Source organism: Microtus oregoni, unplaced genomic scaffold, assembly GCF_018167655.1.
Source record: "Microtus oregoni isolate MIOR12 unplaced genomic scaffold, Mior012 000219F_ref0000284, whole genome shotgun sequence".
Taxonomy (NCBI): domain Eukaryota; kingdom Metazoa; phylum Chordata; class Mammalia; order Rodentia; family Cricetidae; genus Microtus; species Microtus oregoni.
In genome coordinates this window covers 214,793-232,504 of record NW_024544887.1, presented here as the reverse complement: position 1 = coordinate 232,504, position 17,712 = coordinate 214,793, and the positions used below count along the sequence as shown (strand labels likewise).

The following is a 17,712-nucleotide window of genomic DNA, read 5'->3' as shown; positions in this document are numbered from 1 at the left end:
CAACATGATCAAGCTGGCTTCAATTCAGAAGAGATAATTCCACATAAATCAATAAATCTATCACATAAATAGTCCCAAAGACAGAAACCATACGATCATCCATTTAATTCAGAAAGACTTCTGATGATTTGACAAAAGTGCTAAAGAAATGGAGAATAGAAGCAACCTATCTTGGGGGCTGAAGAAATAGCACAGCAGTTAAGAGTACACACTCCTTCTCCCGAGGACTGAAGTCCATTTCCTGGACCGCACGTCAGACAGTTCACACCTGCCAGCAACTTCAACTCCAGGGAGATCCAATGCCCTTTTCTATCCTCCACAAGCCCTGCACTCATGTGAGCATACCCACCCTCCCCCACCCAAGTATATATATAAAAATAAAACCTTTTCAAAAAAGTATGGGTTGGACAGGTAGTTCTGCAGTTAGGAGCACAAACTGCCCTACCAGAGGACAGCAGTTCAATCACTAGTACCCACAACCATTTGTAACTTCAGTTCCAAGGGATGACACATTTTTCTTGTTTCCACTGGCAACAAGCATGCATGTGATGTACAAACATACAAACATAGAAAATATCCATATATATAAAATATACAAAAAATTCAAAAAGCATAACATATCTCAACATAAGAAAGATAAATATAAAAAAACTATTGCCAGTACCAAACTAAATGGGTAAAACTCCGAGTATTTTCACCAGCATCCAGAACAAGTAGGCCTATTTTCTTCACTTTCATTTAGTACAGTGCCTGAAGTCTATGAAGACTAAGACGAGAGATAGCTATGAAGGGAATGCAAACAGGAAAGGAAGAAATCAAAGTTCCTTTCTTTTTAGAGAATGACTCCACACACAAGAGTTTCTAAATTCAGCACATGGGGCTAGAGAGATGGGTCAGCATTTAATAGCCCCTGTTTGCGGAATTCAATTCCCAGCTCCCACATGGTGGCTCACAACCATCTGTAGCTGCAGTTCCTGGGCACCCTCTTCTGACTCCCAAGGCACCAGGCATGCATATGGTGCAGATAAATACATGCAAGAAAAACATCCATACACATAAAATAAATCAATCTAAAAAAAACCTTTTAAAACTCTAGAGCTGATAAAGCTGACAGAACAAAGAACGTGGCAGGATACAAAATTAATGTAAAACAATCAGTAGCCTTTTTTTTTATACTGGTGGCAAACATAGTGAAGAAGAAATCAAGAAAACAACCCCACTCATATAGCCTCAGAAAAAAACCTAAAATATCTTTTGGTAAACCTAACCAAGGAAGGTGAGAAATTTGTTCACTGAACATTTTAACGTACTGAAGGAAAAAAAAAAAACATGATGTTTTCTCTCATACATGGGCCCCACAATTCACATAAATACAAAAAACAATCTATATATATGACATGAATGAAGAAGTGAAACTATCTGGGGGGACTAACGTGGGGGCAGAGAAAAGGGAAGGACATATGCTCAATATACAATATACACTTGTACCATGTTTCATGAATACATAGAATGAAAAAAATCAATTCTGAATGGTACAATCCCAAATTATTATCTGCAACAAAAATGATATATACTAACCTTTTCGTAGTATTTACTGCAGCCAAAGCCAAAGAGCAACAAATGACCATGAGAATCTGTGCAGGCAAAATGGTTTCCATCTGGTGAAAATTTACAATCGAACACTGCCCCATGACCTTGGCCTTCAATCTGAAATTCAGAGGAATCCCTTAAGTCATTTTAAGAGTCCTTCTCAAACATTAAGTAGGAAATAGCTTCTCCTGGCTACTTTTCTCTTGAATTCTGTGATGAATCAACATTCCAATGCACTCTCTGGCGTCTGTAGCTAGAACCCTAGAGTGAACAGTAAGTCTCTGAAATATAATTATAGAGGATAAAGTTGAGGTGGATGGGATGAACAGCTGCACCTCACATAGTAACTCATGAAATAATGAATGGATAAATGAGGAGAGTTAAAAGGATCTATATGCAAGCAAATTGACAAAGGTGCTATTCAACAAAGTGAAGATATTTTTATATCTTAAGCTCTAAGACATGCCTTTAAATAACTATCTTAAAATTAAACCATGTAAATAAACTAACCAAAGACATACGATTATTAATGATTTGAGATCTACATAAAGTCTTTAGAAGTGAACTCAAAGGTCCATGCACAGTTTAACGTTGTTTGGTGGGAACTATTTTTAAAAAAGGACCCTAAACATGAAAGATATGAGTATGCACATCATGAAAGAATGGTGTTTTACTGACACATGATAACTAATCAATGTTTTACATAACTTATATGAGATTTTTATTACAACCATCTATATCAGTACAGAAGATCCTGTCTCAAAGAAATAAGCCACAGCCAGGTATGGAAGTGCACACCTGCAATTCAAGCGCTCAGGAGGTACTGCAGGGGGATCAGGAGTTAAAGGTCATTTCTGGTTTACTGACAATTTCAGGCACACTTGGGCTATATGAGACACTGTTTCCTCCAACAACAATAACAGAACATGTATACATACTAATATATATTTTCCAAATAAGTTTTGAACTATGAAACTCATATAGTTGAGGTTTATATAAGAGACAGAGTTATGATTTAGGCTTTTTCTTTGTATTCATAAGTTGAAATTATAGTTTACACATTGGCCTTTAGGTATTTTAGCTTACATTTTAAATACAATTGTAAAAAATCAGATTGAACGATTCAGTTTAGATGTACATATCAAAATTGGAAAACTGCTAACCTCAAGATAAATAGCCATGCTGAAAGATTTAACCCTAAGCCCTTGAATCATTCTCTGAATGATTTCACTGATTTAAACATAGAAGACAAGCTGTTCCTTTTGCTTGGCAACTGGGTTATCAAAACAAAGAAAAAAAAACAAAGTGAGATTTAATACGAACTTTATAAACAGAGATTTCTTACCATATTAAAATAATTTCGAATTTTGGTCCCTCGGTCAAGGTCCCAAATAAAAATGTTCCCATCATGACCCGCTGAAAGTATTATCCTTTGATCAAATGGATGTGCTTCTAGAACAAACACTTCATCATCGTGCCCCTACGATGTAAATCAATGTTAGAAATGAAGAGGAACACCAGATGTCTGGTCTATTTGTCCAAAGGATCTTGAGCACTGAAAGTCTAATTGAGATGAATTAATGCATACCAACTAAATAGCATCTACTCAAGGGTACTTCATCAATAAATATTTTAGAGGTTCTTAAGTGTACAACTGCTGGTTTTTATAAACCTGATGTCTTAGATAAAAGACACAGAAAGATAATTAATGCCCACTGACCACTGAAATGTAAATTGGAGATGTAGAATTTGGATAATTTTTTAAAAGCCACAGAAAATACAACAAGCAGGATGTGACAGCATATGTACTTCCAGTAGGCAAGGCATGGGTGGAGGCAATCAAAGGTCACCCTTGACTACAAAGTGAGTTTGCTACCACTCAGAACTACACAAGGTAGGATCACAAAAGTGAAATAAGAGTTGGAGAACAAAGAAAGGAATAAAGAAATTTCACCAGAATCTTTCACTACCACCATAATAAAAGGCCTGGACTGGTTTTTACCTAACATTCTCATCATGGTACCTGAAATGAAGTCTCAGAGCTCACAGGTTCAATCTAAACTATATAGTGAAATTCAAGGTCATCAATGGCTAAACAGAAAATTTAAGGCTAGCCTGGGCTACATAAAACAAAGAAAGAAAAATAAAATTAAGTAGCTTTGTCTGTTACCAAGATGAATTCTGTCAGTAAAATCCAGTGAGAACAGACAATCTATAAATGAGTCCATACTAAGAGTGTCGCTGAACAAGACTTCAAGGTAACTATGAAGATGGAATTCTACATAGATTTAGTAAATTAACAGCTACACTTCCTAAAGCAGGGAATTTAGAGATATGTATGTTCCATGTATGACTCAGTAACTACAGCTATCTGTGGATATTAAGCATTTGGAATATGGGTACTACAAATTGAGATGTTTTACATGAAGATTTTGCATGAAAAGTGATGTTTCATTATCAATTCCTGTATTAGTAGTTCCATGTTGAAATGATAGTATTTTGGATATATTCAGTGTATTACCAAAATTAGTTGGTTCTTTCAAATTTTAGCTACTAGAAAAAAATGATTAGAAGATAGATAGATAGATAGATAGATAGATAGATAGATAGATAGATAGATAGATAGATAGATAGATAGATAATTATAATCTACATAGCTTATAAAATATAGCTTATATTTTTTGTTTGGAGTACTGATCCAAACCAATACTTTCAATTTAAGAGTCAAGGTAAGAATAGGTTAGCATTTTTGCTTGCTTTTATTTATTAAATAGTTGACTAGTGTAGAGGCATGATTTTCCTATGCAGCCCAGGTTATCGTGGCATTCAATATGTAGCCCAGGCTAGACTCAAACCTGTCGAGCTTCTCACCTCAGTATGTTACATGCTGAAATTTTCCAGAATTAGTAGTTAGCAAGGTACTCCTTAAGAAAGTGAGTTGAGTTTCTAGTCTAAACCCTGCCATTTAATGCTATATTATATCCAACAGACGTTCACTTGGATTTGTCTCAGTAAAATGCTTATGAATTGATAACTAAAGCAGAGAAGGGAAACAGGCATCCACTCATAACATGATGAACCAACAAAGAACCCCACCCACATGATATTCTGCTTAATTCTACAGATGTAAGAGCCTTTTACTATGAGAAATATATTTGAAATCGAAAAGCACTAGTTTTTCTCCTACTTCTTCCTCTTTTACTTCTTATGTAAACTGATCATTGAAGATAGAAAATGAAGGATATACCCGCAATATAATAATAAAAAATCCGGGGGCTGGAGGGGTGGCTCAGTAATTAAGAGCACTGGCTGTTCTCCCAAAGTACCTAGGTTCAATTCCCAGCACCCACATGGCATCTTGGAACTGTCTGTAATGCTAGTCCCATGGATTTGGACACTCTCACACAGCCATATATGCAAGCAAAACACCAATAAAATAAATAAATATTTTAAAAAAGAAAGATAATAAAGAAAAAATAATAATAAATCCTAATCCTTGCTACAAACCAATTACTGCATACTTGAAGATATATTAACATTCGGAAACAGATAAACACTAGACTTAGAAATAATCTTTAAAAAAATAATTCCTAGCTGTTGGCCCAGTGTCTGTGAGATACTATGAGCCCAGGTTAGTTGCTTTTGTGGGTTCCCCTGTCATGACCTTAACCCCGTGACTTGTACTGGGTACTCAGCCTAGTGCTTGGCTATGGGTCTCTGCATCAGCTTCCATCAGTTACTGGATAAAGCCCTCTGAAGAAAACTCGGGTGGTCATCAATCTGGAGATGGCCAGTTCAGGCTACCTGTTCACTGTTGATATGAGTCTTCTCTGGGGTCATCCTTGTGAATTTCTGGGAGTTTTCCTGGCACCAGGTTTCTCCCTGACCCCCAAATGCCCCACCACCACCAATAAAGACATCTCTTTCAATATTCACCCCTCCATCCACTCCCCTAAGCCAATTCCTCATGTTCCCATCCCCAGCAGTCCCCAGTCTACCCAGGAGATCTCTTATATTTCCCCTTCCAAGAACAATCCATGTGTCCCTGTTCTACCTTGCCCCCTCCTTGTTACCTAACCTCTCTGGGGCTATGGACTGTAGCATGGCTATCCTTTACATATGCATGACAGTTGTGCAGCTTGACCTACTCGTGGGACTCCTACCTATTCCCCATGCAGGGTTACCTCGCTCACCCTTAATACAAAGGGAAGTGCTTAGTCCTACCTCAACTTGATATGCCATGCTTTGTTGACACCCATAGGAGACCTGCCCCTTTCGGAACAGAAACTGAGGAGGCGTTGTTGCGGGGGAGAGGCTGAGATGTGATATGAATGAATAAATGTAATTAATAACAAAAATCATTCCTGTTTTCAGTGGTATATATATCATGTATTAGTCCTATCTGGCAGATGTACCAAAAGATCCCCAAAATATTCTCCAAAGGCTAATAAGTCACAGAAAGGAAAGTAAAACTTAAATGTCTTATTCCTAGAACAATGCACTTTGACCCTTTTCATTCTTTTTGGGAACAAGGTCTCATTTCACGGCCCACACTGGTCTCAAACTCCTAGGTTCAAGTATTCTTCATAGCTCAGTCTTCTAAGTGTTAGACCTACAACACGCCAGTCCATTAGGCTCAAATAGTTTCTTCTCCTACAAAAAAGTATAATACTTACAGACAAAGTATGAAGAAGTTGCCCTGTGACAGAATTCCAAACTTTCAAAAGGAAATTGTTCACTGCAGTAATAACAGTGGTGTCATAACGATCCCAAGCCACCATTGTCACCTTCAGCTTAGTGACTTTGTCTTCTGAGGAGGTCAAATTATTCCTGAAGCACAAATTTGAAGTATGTGTATCTTGCATATTTTAACAAAGCAGCAAACTATGACAAAATATTCTAGAAGATGCAAATGATTAGATAAAATAATCTAAAGAGTATTCATGAAAGAAACTGTACCCCATCATAGAATAGTACCCATAAACTGATGGCAATGAAGGTTAAAAACTATTGTAGGTAAATAGTAGTGGTTAACTTTTTGTCAATTGGACACAAGTTTGAGTCACATTAGAAAATGAAATCTCAATTGGGAAAATGCCTCCATTAGGTCTTTAGGTAAGACTGTAGGCCATTTTCTTGACTAACCATTGATACGGGAGGCCCCAACCACCTCTGCACAGGTGGTCCTGAGTAAGAAAGCAGGCTGAACAGGCTATGGAGAGCAAGTCTAAGAAAATAGGGTTTGACATGGCTTCTGCTTCAGTTCCTGCCTTCAAGTATCTTGCCTTGAGCTTTTCAATGACAGAGTATGACTTAGGAGTTGTAAGAAGAAATAAGGCCCTTTCCTCCCCAAGTTCCTTTTGGCTATTATGTTTAATGGCAGTGATATAAACCAAACTAATACAATAGTTACTTGGAAGCGCATGAAATTGAGAACAGGAAGAACTCTATATCTTATAAAGTAAAATTCACAATATGATCATGTTGGCTGCCAGAAAATAAAAAATGTACAATGATTATATTATCCCCTTAAATATTACGTTTAAAAGTTTAAAAATAATAGGCTTTGCAAATAAGCATCAGGAAATTTGTTTACTTAAATGACCATGACATTAATAATACCTGTCTGTGACTATAAAGTCAGTTTAGTTTAATAAGGTAGTCAATTTAAAGGTCAAACATGAATAAATCAAATTATTTAAAGAGAGTGACATATCTTCTAATAAGCAGTAAGCTGATGAAAGCAGATACTGATTAAATGCTAACAATATGAAATACAAGGAAGTCCTCAGTAATCAGAGTAAAAGGTAAACTTATTATGTAGTATTCAGCAATGTTCTAGTCAATCAACAGCAAAGGAACAGTTGCTAAGAGACTGAATCAAGGTATAAATTTCATACCTAGTGATTAATTTCAAACTATTTACAAACACGAAAATTATATTCACTATTAACTATAGGGCAATGCAAAAGACGGTATGCCATGAGAAACCCCCTGAAATATCTAATACCCATTCTTACCCACTCATTTTAGTAGCCATATCTAGCACTATACTCTTCCATTCCTGTTGTTGATATTGCCATATTCTTGCTGTTCCATCTCTACTTCCACTAACAAATCTTAAACTGGAAAAAAGAAGTTAAAATAGCCTTGTTATTTTTCTGAAACTCATCACATTTTCCTGATTATAAAACGAATAACCTTCATACACTGCTGGGATATGTAAAACAGTACACTGATTTTAGAAAACAGTATGACAATTCCTAAAATACTAAACGTAAAGTTACTTTTCCACCTAGTGTTCCTATTCCAGGTACATATTCACCAAAATAAATTAAAACAATAGTCCATATAAAACGTGTTATGTGAAGACTCAGAGAACACTCAGTGATCCCAAAACCAGAAACAAAGGAAATGTTTACCAGTGGATAAAGAAAATATGACATTCATATAACAGACTATTGCTCAATAATGAAAAGTGATGCATTTTGTAATGTGGGTGAACACTGAATATACAAGTACGTTTACTAACAAAGAGGAAAAGTTGCCCAGTGCCAGGAAAGAGTGATGATAGGCTTGAGGATTCACAGCTAAAGGGAATGAGCATCTATAAGGTTACAGAATATGTTTGTTCAAAGATTAACACTGAAGGTTGTACAACACTATAAATATACAGGAAGTTTCATTATGAGCTATCATTAACAGTACATGTATTCACCCACAAGTTTGATACTGTATTTGTTCTACTATTTCAGACATGCATTTAAACCAAACATGTTTGCATGCCTGTTGCACTCAAGAAGATGAGGAAGATCACATGTTCAAGGCCAGCATGAGCTACATACAAAGAGACTGTATAAAAAAATAAAAATCCACTGAAACACATATATTGACCAATTTCCCCCTTAGGAAACAGAATCCTACCATATACAATATTGTTCTCATATTTTGTAGAGCTTAATCTATATTTATAAGTATAAACTATATCAATTTCAATAAGTGTTCAACTACATGGATGATATCAAAATTTACTTAATGAAGCTCATCACGATAATTACATTATGTGGTAGTTGAAAGAAAATGGCCCTCAAAGGGAATGGCAATATTAGAAGGTGTGGCTTTGTTAGAGTAGGTGTCTTTCTGGAGGAAGGGTGTCACTGTGGAGGTGAGTTTGAGGTCTTATATATGCCCAAGATACTGCCCAGTGTCGCAGACTGCTTCCTGTTGCCTACAAGATGCAGGATTCTCAGTCTCTTTCTTGTTGCCTGCATGTCAGCATGCAGCAGCTCTTTCTGAAGCTTGTACACTTTCATGTCTGCCTGCACACCACCATGCTCCGCACCATGATGATAATGGACTGCACCTATGGAACTGTAAGCTGCCATCTTGATTAAATGTTTCTAAGAGTTTGCCAAGGTCAGGGTGTCTCTTCACAGGAATAGAAACCCTAACTAAGGCATATTATTTTTACATTACAGCTTTAAACTTAATGCTATGAAGAACATCTCTATCTTTGTACAGTCTCATATATTGTACTGAGTTAAAACAGGTATATTTTTAAGTGTTCTTAATGTGTACTGCCAAATTGTTTCCCAGTTTGAAAGAAAATAAGAATCTTAAGTTGCAAGAATCAATTTATAATCCTCAACATATTGAATATAAAATTTTTAATTATCTTGTCTTTTAAAGAAAATTCTGTAGTGATTTTAATTTATATTTTCATATTGGTGAAATTGGATATTTTAAGTAGGAACTGCTTATTTTTATACTAATGAAGAAAATGAGTACCAAGAATTTCAAGAATGAGCAAAGATTCACCTATGATCCTTCCTTGGAAAAAGCAAATGTCAGTATTTTGATATTTCAGACATTCATCCATTCATATTTTACATGTTCTGTATACTTTTTACATTTTTAGACTTATATAAGATATTTTTATGTATTGACTGCATTTATTTTTGAAGACATAGTAACAATGTATTTGAAATACACATTTACAAATAGACAATAATTAACATTGCAGGTTCTTTCAGTAGGAAAAAATAGTAATATGGGTTCTGGAGAGACGGCTCAGTGGTTAAGAAGGCCTCTAACTCCAAATGCATGAGATCTGACAAGATCTGATCCTCTCTGTGGACACAATACTCAGATCCGCATACCCTCATTTAGAACACACACACACAAACCGAGGTGGGAAAGGAGGGAAAGAGGGAGGGAGGGAGGGAGGATTAAAAGTAAAAATAAGTGCTAGAGAGATGTCTCAGCAGTTAAGAGCATATATTGCTCTTCTAGAAGACCCAAGTTCAAGCACCATGTCAGGAGGCTCACAACTGCCAGTTAACTCTAGCTCCAGAGGATCTGGATCTCTGTAGGCTCCTCAGGCACCCACGCAAATATGGATACTGATTCATGCATGCACAAACCCCCACACACAATTAAAAATAAAACCAAATCTTAAAATATCACTAACTTATAGGAGCCTGAAGAGGAGGCTCAGCAGTTAAGAGTACTGCTGCTCTTCTACAGGACCCGGAATTGGCTCTGAGCACCCATGTCATATGACCTACGTCTGCTTATAACTCCAGCCCTCTTCTGGTCTATGCAGGCACCCACATATATGTGGTAAATACACACACACACACACACAGAGAGAGAGAGAGAGAGAGAGAGAGAGAGAGAGAGAGAGAGAGAGAGAGAGAGAGAGAGAGAAACATATACACACCAATAAATAAAAATAGATTTAAAAGTCATTTTAAAATGGTAATATGGTTAAATTTTATTTTAAGGTTTTGTCATTCTTAATATAAGTAAACCGTAAACCATAATTATTTGCTTTTATAGTTCACAAAGATGGTCAAAATTCATCTTTGTAACTACTCATTGTTCAAAAGTACTTAGAAATAAAATAGACACGCACAGAGTTGTCATGTGGGCATATAAATACAAATATATGCTAACTTGATCTATTTTCTATCAAATTTTAGACCAGCATAGATTATTACATTTAGGGGCCAGATATTTTAGAGGATTCTAAAATGGCTATTTGTATGTAAGGTCTAATTTTACAGAGATAGGGAATGTATCTTCTAAGTAATAGAGACGATTGATAAAAATGTTGAGAGGATGTCAAAATAAATATAAAATCTTGAGGCCTTAGGAAAGGCTCCGAGTAAGACACAAATCTTCAAGGCCAGATGAAACACAGATAAAACAGAATCAGGAGGGAAAGAAAGGAAACAAAGAGAGAGAAAAGAAAGGAAAGAAGAGACAAGAAGAAGGGAGATAGGACGTGAAGGAGGGAAAAGATAATAAGGTAGAAAGTAGGGAACGACAGAGACCCACACTGGAGCACTGGACTGAGCTCCCAAGGTCCCAATGAGGAGCAGAAGGAAGGAGAACATGAGCAAAGAAGTCGGGACCACGAGGGGTGCACCCACCCACTGAGACAGTGGAGCTGATCTACTGGGAGCTCACCAAGGCCAGCTGGACTGTGACTGAAAAAGCATGGGATAAAACCGGACTCTCTGAACATGGCGAACAATGAGGGCTGATGAGAAGCCAAGGACAATGGCACGGGGTTTTGATCCTGCTTAATGTGCTGGCTTGGTGGGAGCCTAGCCAGTTTGGATGTTCACCTTCCTAGATATGGACGGAGGGGGTAGGACCTAGGACTTACCACAGGGCAGGGAACCCTGACTGCTCTTTGGGCTGGAGAGGGAGGGGGAAAGGAGTGGGGGGAGGGGGAGAAGGGTGGGAGGAGGGGGAGAAGGGTGGGAGGAAGGGGAGGGAAATGGGAGGCTAGGAGGAGGTGGAAAGTTGTTTTTTTTTCTCCTTTTCTCAATAAAAAAAAATAAAAAAAGAAAGTAGGGAACGACATTTCCCACCAGGAATTATGTGAGGAAAAGCATAAGAAAATCAACGGGTGAGATAATGGGAAAGTAAGGAACACAAACAATACACAAAGCAACTAGAGAACATACATGTACAGATTCACATGAGAAGGAACGTAGTTGTCTAAGTCAAGTTGTACAGAATTTGGAAATGTCATGTTGACATTTAAATTTTATTTCAGAGCAATAGAAGAGAAAATGCTTTAAAATTTCTGAATAGAACAAATATTTACTCGTCAGAGACATACTAATCAAATACCAGAATTCTTCATGAACTTAGGTGGTGAAGAAAACAGAAAACACCAAGTAAACACAAAAGAACTAGGGAAGATAAGCCGACAGTCTATGGTCACTCCTGAGTTAAAAATTTCAATGAGAGATGACGATATCAAGGAAGATAGACATGGACTTTGAAGCTAAGTGACTGAACAAAATAGTTATTTTCTGCCTCATGCATGCGTATGTAAAGTGAAAAGAAACTTTGAGTTAATTTGTCTAAAGTTATCTTGCAAACAGCAGAGAGCATCAGTACAGCCTGCTTCTGTTGCCAAAGACGATACAAAGTAATCTCCCTGCCTACAAATGCATCTTTTAGGTTTTATCTTTAAAACTAGCAAAACAATTCAAATCATAAAGATGATCTTAAAAAAAAAACCTCTGTTAGTGAAACTGGGGTACAATAAGGAATCCCCAGAACTGCAGAAGTTGGAATAGGATACAAACTCATTTCTAGGAATGAGTGCAGTGACTGGAAATTGGAGCTAAAGTCTGAGGAAGGTAATGTGAAGACAGACGCTTAGCCTAGAAAAGGGTTTCTAAGGGAGTTCCTGAGAAGCCAGTGTCTGGATATCAACCATATTCCTTTGGATTGAATAATAAAAACCATCAACTATTTCTTTATACAAATAAGTACTCCATATTTACCTGTCTCCGTTGTTACAGAACTGAACAGCAACAACTTTGTCCTAAAACATAGAAAAGACTTTTGATTAAAATGAACTTACTTGAAAAATAAAGTGCCCTTCCCCTAAATTTATACCCAAAAGCTTAGTTCTATTTAAATGATTTTCAATTCTAAAATAAAATCATTTAACTTAAAAAGATAAATCGCCAAAGCTTCTATCAAAGTGCAAGCTAAGTAGGTTGGTGGCCTTCCGAAACCAACTAGATATAAACAAATCTGCCTGTAAATCATATCAAGATGCATAGATCTGAATATTACATCCTCCCTAAGACAACACAGTAATAGAAGTCACCTTAAGACAACTGAGTTCAATGAAAGTTCCCAATTGTCTTATTTGTATAACTTCAGAAAAAACTATTTACTTCTGTTTTGCCATGTGTCCTTTTAAACATTAAGCTGAAACTGGTAACTTTTCACACTTTCTTTAACAAAGCTTAATGCATTCCCCTCACACTGAGTAATCTTTTCACGATCTCCAGCTGTTAAGCTGCACTTTAACTTAACTTTTAATAAAACAATAGCAAATCCTTCGTACTTTATTATTCTAATTTTTATAAATTATTAAGCTATCTATATATCCACATATTTCTAGTTTATATTGTTTTGTGGTGTCAATGTGCTATTTACTGATAAATTCCGAATCCTCACTAACAGTCAACATCACTGATTTTAGATGTCCTGAAGAAATAATATAACTATAACAACTAACACGAGTGTTAAATCATTCATTCCAACGGGGGATTTTTTTTTCTAAATATTTGTTTATTTATTATGTATACAACATTCCTTCCATGCCTGCCTGCATGCCAGAAGAGGGCACCAGATCTCATTACAGATGGTTGTGAGCCACCATGTGGTTGCTGGGAATTGAACTCAGGACCTTTGGAAGAGCAGGCAATGCTCTTAACCTCTGAGCCATCTCTCCAGCCCCCGGGGGGGGGGGGGGGATTTTTTTTTTAACTTGGTAAAAATGCTTTGGTGTTGCAAATCAAATTTTCTTCGTTTCCCCCTTCATTTTTTCCTACACACATATTCTCTCCTCTCCCACTGCTTGTCTACACAGTGCAGAGGAACTGCCTTCTCATGCTTAGCTCAAATGGATTTCTTACACTTATTGGTGTCAGAATGAGATTTTTGAATATTTCTAAGATTTTCTCGGGCAAAATTGAAATAAACTTCCAACATTTAGCATCTGGAATATGAAGCAGAAAGGTGAGCGCAAGTAGGATTTGGTATGTCTAAAACTGTACAGTTCTCAAAGGAAGACATGCAAATGATCAATAAATATTTGAAAAGGTACCCGACATTCTTATCCATCAGGGACATGCAGACTCAAGCTGCATTAGGATTCCATCTCACTTCAGAAAACAAACAAACTACAAAAATGATGGCCAGGATATGAAGAAAAAGGAACCCCTATGCTGCCGATGGGAATGTATAGTGTTATAGGCACTATGAAAACCAGTATAGACATTTCATGAAAATTTCAAAAGTAATACTACAATATAAGCCATGTATATTACTCTTATACATTCATATAAATGACTCTAAATCCACCTACCACAGACATACTTGAATATTCATGTCCATTGTGCATTACTCTTGGTAACTAGTAAGTGGAACTATCCTACATGTCCACCAACAGATGAATGGATAAAGAAAAGGTGATACACATATATAATGTGATTCTGTCTATGCATAAAACAGAACGAAATCTTAACATTTGTAGGAAATTGGATGTAACTGGAGATAACTGTGTTTAGCTAAACAAACCAGGCATAGACTGTCAAATGTATTTTCTCTGATACATGGAATCTAAACACATATATGTTTGGATGTGCATGATATGAAAGTAGAAAGAAGACTGTGAGAGAGGAGAAAGACATTTAAGTGGATGAGAAGGAATAAGAGTGGGTAATGGAATATATGTAAAATTAAATGAAAAGAGAGGAAGGGAGGTATAGACATGGGTTTTAATAAGAACAAAGTACAAGATCCATGTATGAAAATGATATATTGAAGCTGATTTCTTTGTATGTTAAATAAAATATTAATAACAAAAATAAATGAGGACTGCTATTGCTAAGGAAGATTAGATTCAACTGAGCCTTTGATGATACTGTGAAAAACATACAGAGCAACAAGTATATTCATATGAATATACTTAAAATGTCTTTTAAGTATGTGAACATTTTATGTACAGTCAAATACAGCTCATCTTATGGACAAAATTATTCATTCGAAAATTCACATTTATTCTCATTACTGAAGAGACATCTTGCTGGGTGGTGGTGGTGCACACCTTTAATCCCAGTACTTGGGAAGCAGAGGCAGGCAGATTTCTGAGTTTTAGGCCAGCCTGGTCTACAAAGCGAGTTCCAAGACAGGAAGGGCTGTTACACAGAGAAACGCTGTTATGAAAAACCATGAAGAAAAAAACAGACATCTTAAGTTAAAGGTTTTAATATTCATCTACACTAAAGTATGATACAGATCAGAAAAGACAAGAGAGGGAGATAAAAAATTAAGTTTCTTATTTTGCTCTTACCGTATGTGATTCTAATTCTGCAATTTTCTCTGGTATCTCAGAACCCAAATAGTATATTCTAATAACATGGTCAGTGCTACCTGTTGTAATGAACATACCACCTAGAAGATTCAAAACAAAACAAAACACATAGTACCAAGGAGCTCCTTTTAGATCAATTTAATTCTTCACCTTGTATTAGTAATAAGCATTCAAGAAACATAAAACTGTCTTATAAATACTGATGTCATGCTAATATTTCAAAGAAAAGGAAATACAATTCAAGAAAAACAGGAGAGTTGTATCAATTAACACAACTATAATTCTGCTACTAGGGAGGCTAAGGCAGAAAGACCATAAGCTAAAAGTTGGCTAGGGCTTCAGTGTGACTTCAAGACCAGCCTCGGCAATTAAGTGAGATCTTGCATTCAAATAAGAAAGTAAAAGCCAATGAGACAGCTCAGTGCATTAAGGTGTGTGCTGACAAGCCCTATGGATCAAAGTTCAATCCTCAAAACCCACAAGGTAGAGGGAGAAAACTAACTCCCAAATGCTGCACTCAGACCTAACCAGATGTGTCAGGAAGTACACGTGCAGGCACACACACACACAATAAAAGAATAAATGTTAAAAATTAAAGACCTCTGGCTGGGTGTGATGGCACATGCCTTTAATCCCAGTACTTGGGAGACAGAGACAGGCAGATCTATATGAGTTTCATGCCATCCTGGTCTACAAAGTGAGTTCCAGGACAGCGTCTCAGGGAAGAAAAAAAAAAAGACCTTAAGGTTTAAAAAGTTAAAAGTGAATAAATAAAAGTGAAAAAGTAGAGAATTGTGGATATAGTTCAATGTCTGAGGGCTTGCCTAGCACATTCAAAGCCCTAGGTCCAATTCTCATTGCCATAAGAGACAAAGACAGAGAAAGAGATAAAAAGAGAGACTATGTAAAACAAATATATTTTTCACCTAAGAAAACTTACCAATTATAGAGAAACATAGGCTTATTGATTAAAAGCAATAAGTAAAAGCTGTTTAAGAATAACTATATTTTATATAGAAATACTATGCCAAAACTCAAAGAATATTTCTTACAATTATCTTGCATCTTATATATGAAGCCACAATTCTGTACACATTCTGTAAAGTTAGGAACTTCTGGTTAATGGATATTTGAGCTAGTGACTGTTTATTCTTTGCCAAATAAAACCAGCATTATATAAAAAATAAATTAAATTAAATTAAATTAAGAAAAGTTATTACTAGGTGCTATTAATCAAACAGGTTCATGTGGCATATAACAGATGGTTTACAACATTGGTATGGTTAACTTTCAAGCACACATTTTTTCTCTTCACAAAAAAAATTTATTTATTTTTTTTATTTTTTTTAGATTTTTTTTTTGTTTTGTTTTTTTTTGAGACAGGGTTTCTCTGTAGCTTTGGAGCCTGTCCTGGCACTTGTAGACCAGACTGGCCTCGAACTCACAGAGATCCGCCTGCCTCTGCCTCCCAAATGCTGGGGTTAAAGGCGTGCGCCACCACCGCCCGGCACAAAAAAAATTTAAATCAATCTTTTATACATGGATGATTTTGAGTAATCAAAGCATTAAATTTTGATACATACCAGAACTGAAAGATGAACAAGATATCTGAACTCCAGGTCTGGATCTCTCAGTAAATTTTACTGGGCGATCCCTAAGAATAAAGGAAATGTTTTAATTCTATCAGGCTCATCTAATGGACAAAAATCTCAGCACACTGGTGAATATTGATCTACTCAATATCAGTATTACTTTTAAGAGCTAAAGCAAAGAAGTCAACAATGACTATTATCATAGTTTCAGCTAAAAGTTTTTAAACCTCATAAATATAATTTATAACATCAGATGTTGACAATAGTTTTACAAACATATTGCTTTTATTTAATGCTATTATTACAAAATGTTCAAATACGTCATACCACACTTTTCCATATGAATTTCATAGCCTCAATACTGACTTTATAAAAAATATTCTAAAATCTCTAAACATAAAAATAAATATGGATATAAATACACACTGGGAGTGTATTTACATGTACATACTTCAATACTTCAACTATTATCGTATCATCAAAGAATGAAGATATGCAAATTGATTTTTCAAAAATTTCCTAAAATATATTTCTACTTACCTAAACTTCATTGTTTTTACATGCCATTGCCAGAAACATATTGTTCCATCAGCACCAGTCGAAGTGAGGTATCTAGTTGTGCCTTTAGTTGATGGACAAAACTGAAAAAGAATTCAAACCAAATACAAAGTTTTCCTGCTCAGACTATTTTTGTACAAATATAACATATAAATAAAACACTTAAGAATTTCAGCATCAGTGCAGTGAGATATGGCTGAGTGAGTAAATGCCTGAGGTTCTGAGTTTGAGTCACAGGGTCCAGACAGTGGGTGGAGAGAACCGACTCCTGCAAGTTGCTCTGCCCTTCACACATGTGCTGTAGCACATGCATGCCTGAAACCTACATGCACACGCAAAAAACACATACACACAAGAGAATTTCAGTATCAGAATTTTTGTTGCTTACATTCCCTAGATAAATGGACACTTTTAAACACCCAAACCCACAGAAAACATTAACTGAGGGGCTAGAGAGCTAATTAATGGCTTAGTAGTTAATGCTTGTGGCTCTTCCAGAGGACCTGGTTTTAGTTCTCAGCACCCACACTGGGTGCTTCACAACCTCTT

The 17,712-nt window shown here is 36.2% G+C and overlaps 1 protein-coding gene across 1 annotated transcript in view; it reads right to left on the bottom strand.

The window, feature by feature from the left end:
• Nucleotides 1-17,712, bottom strand: part of LOC121445593 (bromodomain and WD repeat-containing protein 3) — a gene marked incomplete at its 3' end in the record, with an annotated part of 85,672 nt that overhangs the window by 23,270 nt on the left and 44,690 nt on the right. Inside the window, exons 9-16 of the mRNA XM_041647740.1 lie at nt 17,146-17,246; nt 16,597-16,667; nt 14,993-15,093; nt 12,405-12,445; nt 7,611-7,715; nt 6,267-6,420; nt 2,936-3,070; nt 1,579-1,707 (exon numbers count right to left, since the gene is read on the bottom strand). Coding sequence (XP_041503674.1) covers nt 1,579-1,707; nt 2,936-3,070; nt 6,267-6,420; nt 7,611-7,715; nt 12,405-12,445; nt 14,993-15,093; nt 16,597-16,667; nt 17,146-17,246 — 837 coding nt within the window. The remainder of the gene's footprint in view (nt 1-1,578; nt 1,708-2,935; nt 3,071-6,266; nt 6,421-7,610; nt 7,716-12,404; nt 12,446-14,992; nt 15,094-16,596; nt 16,668-17,145; nt 17,247-17,712) is intronic.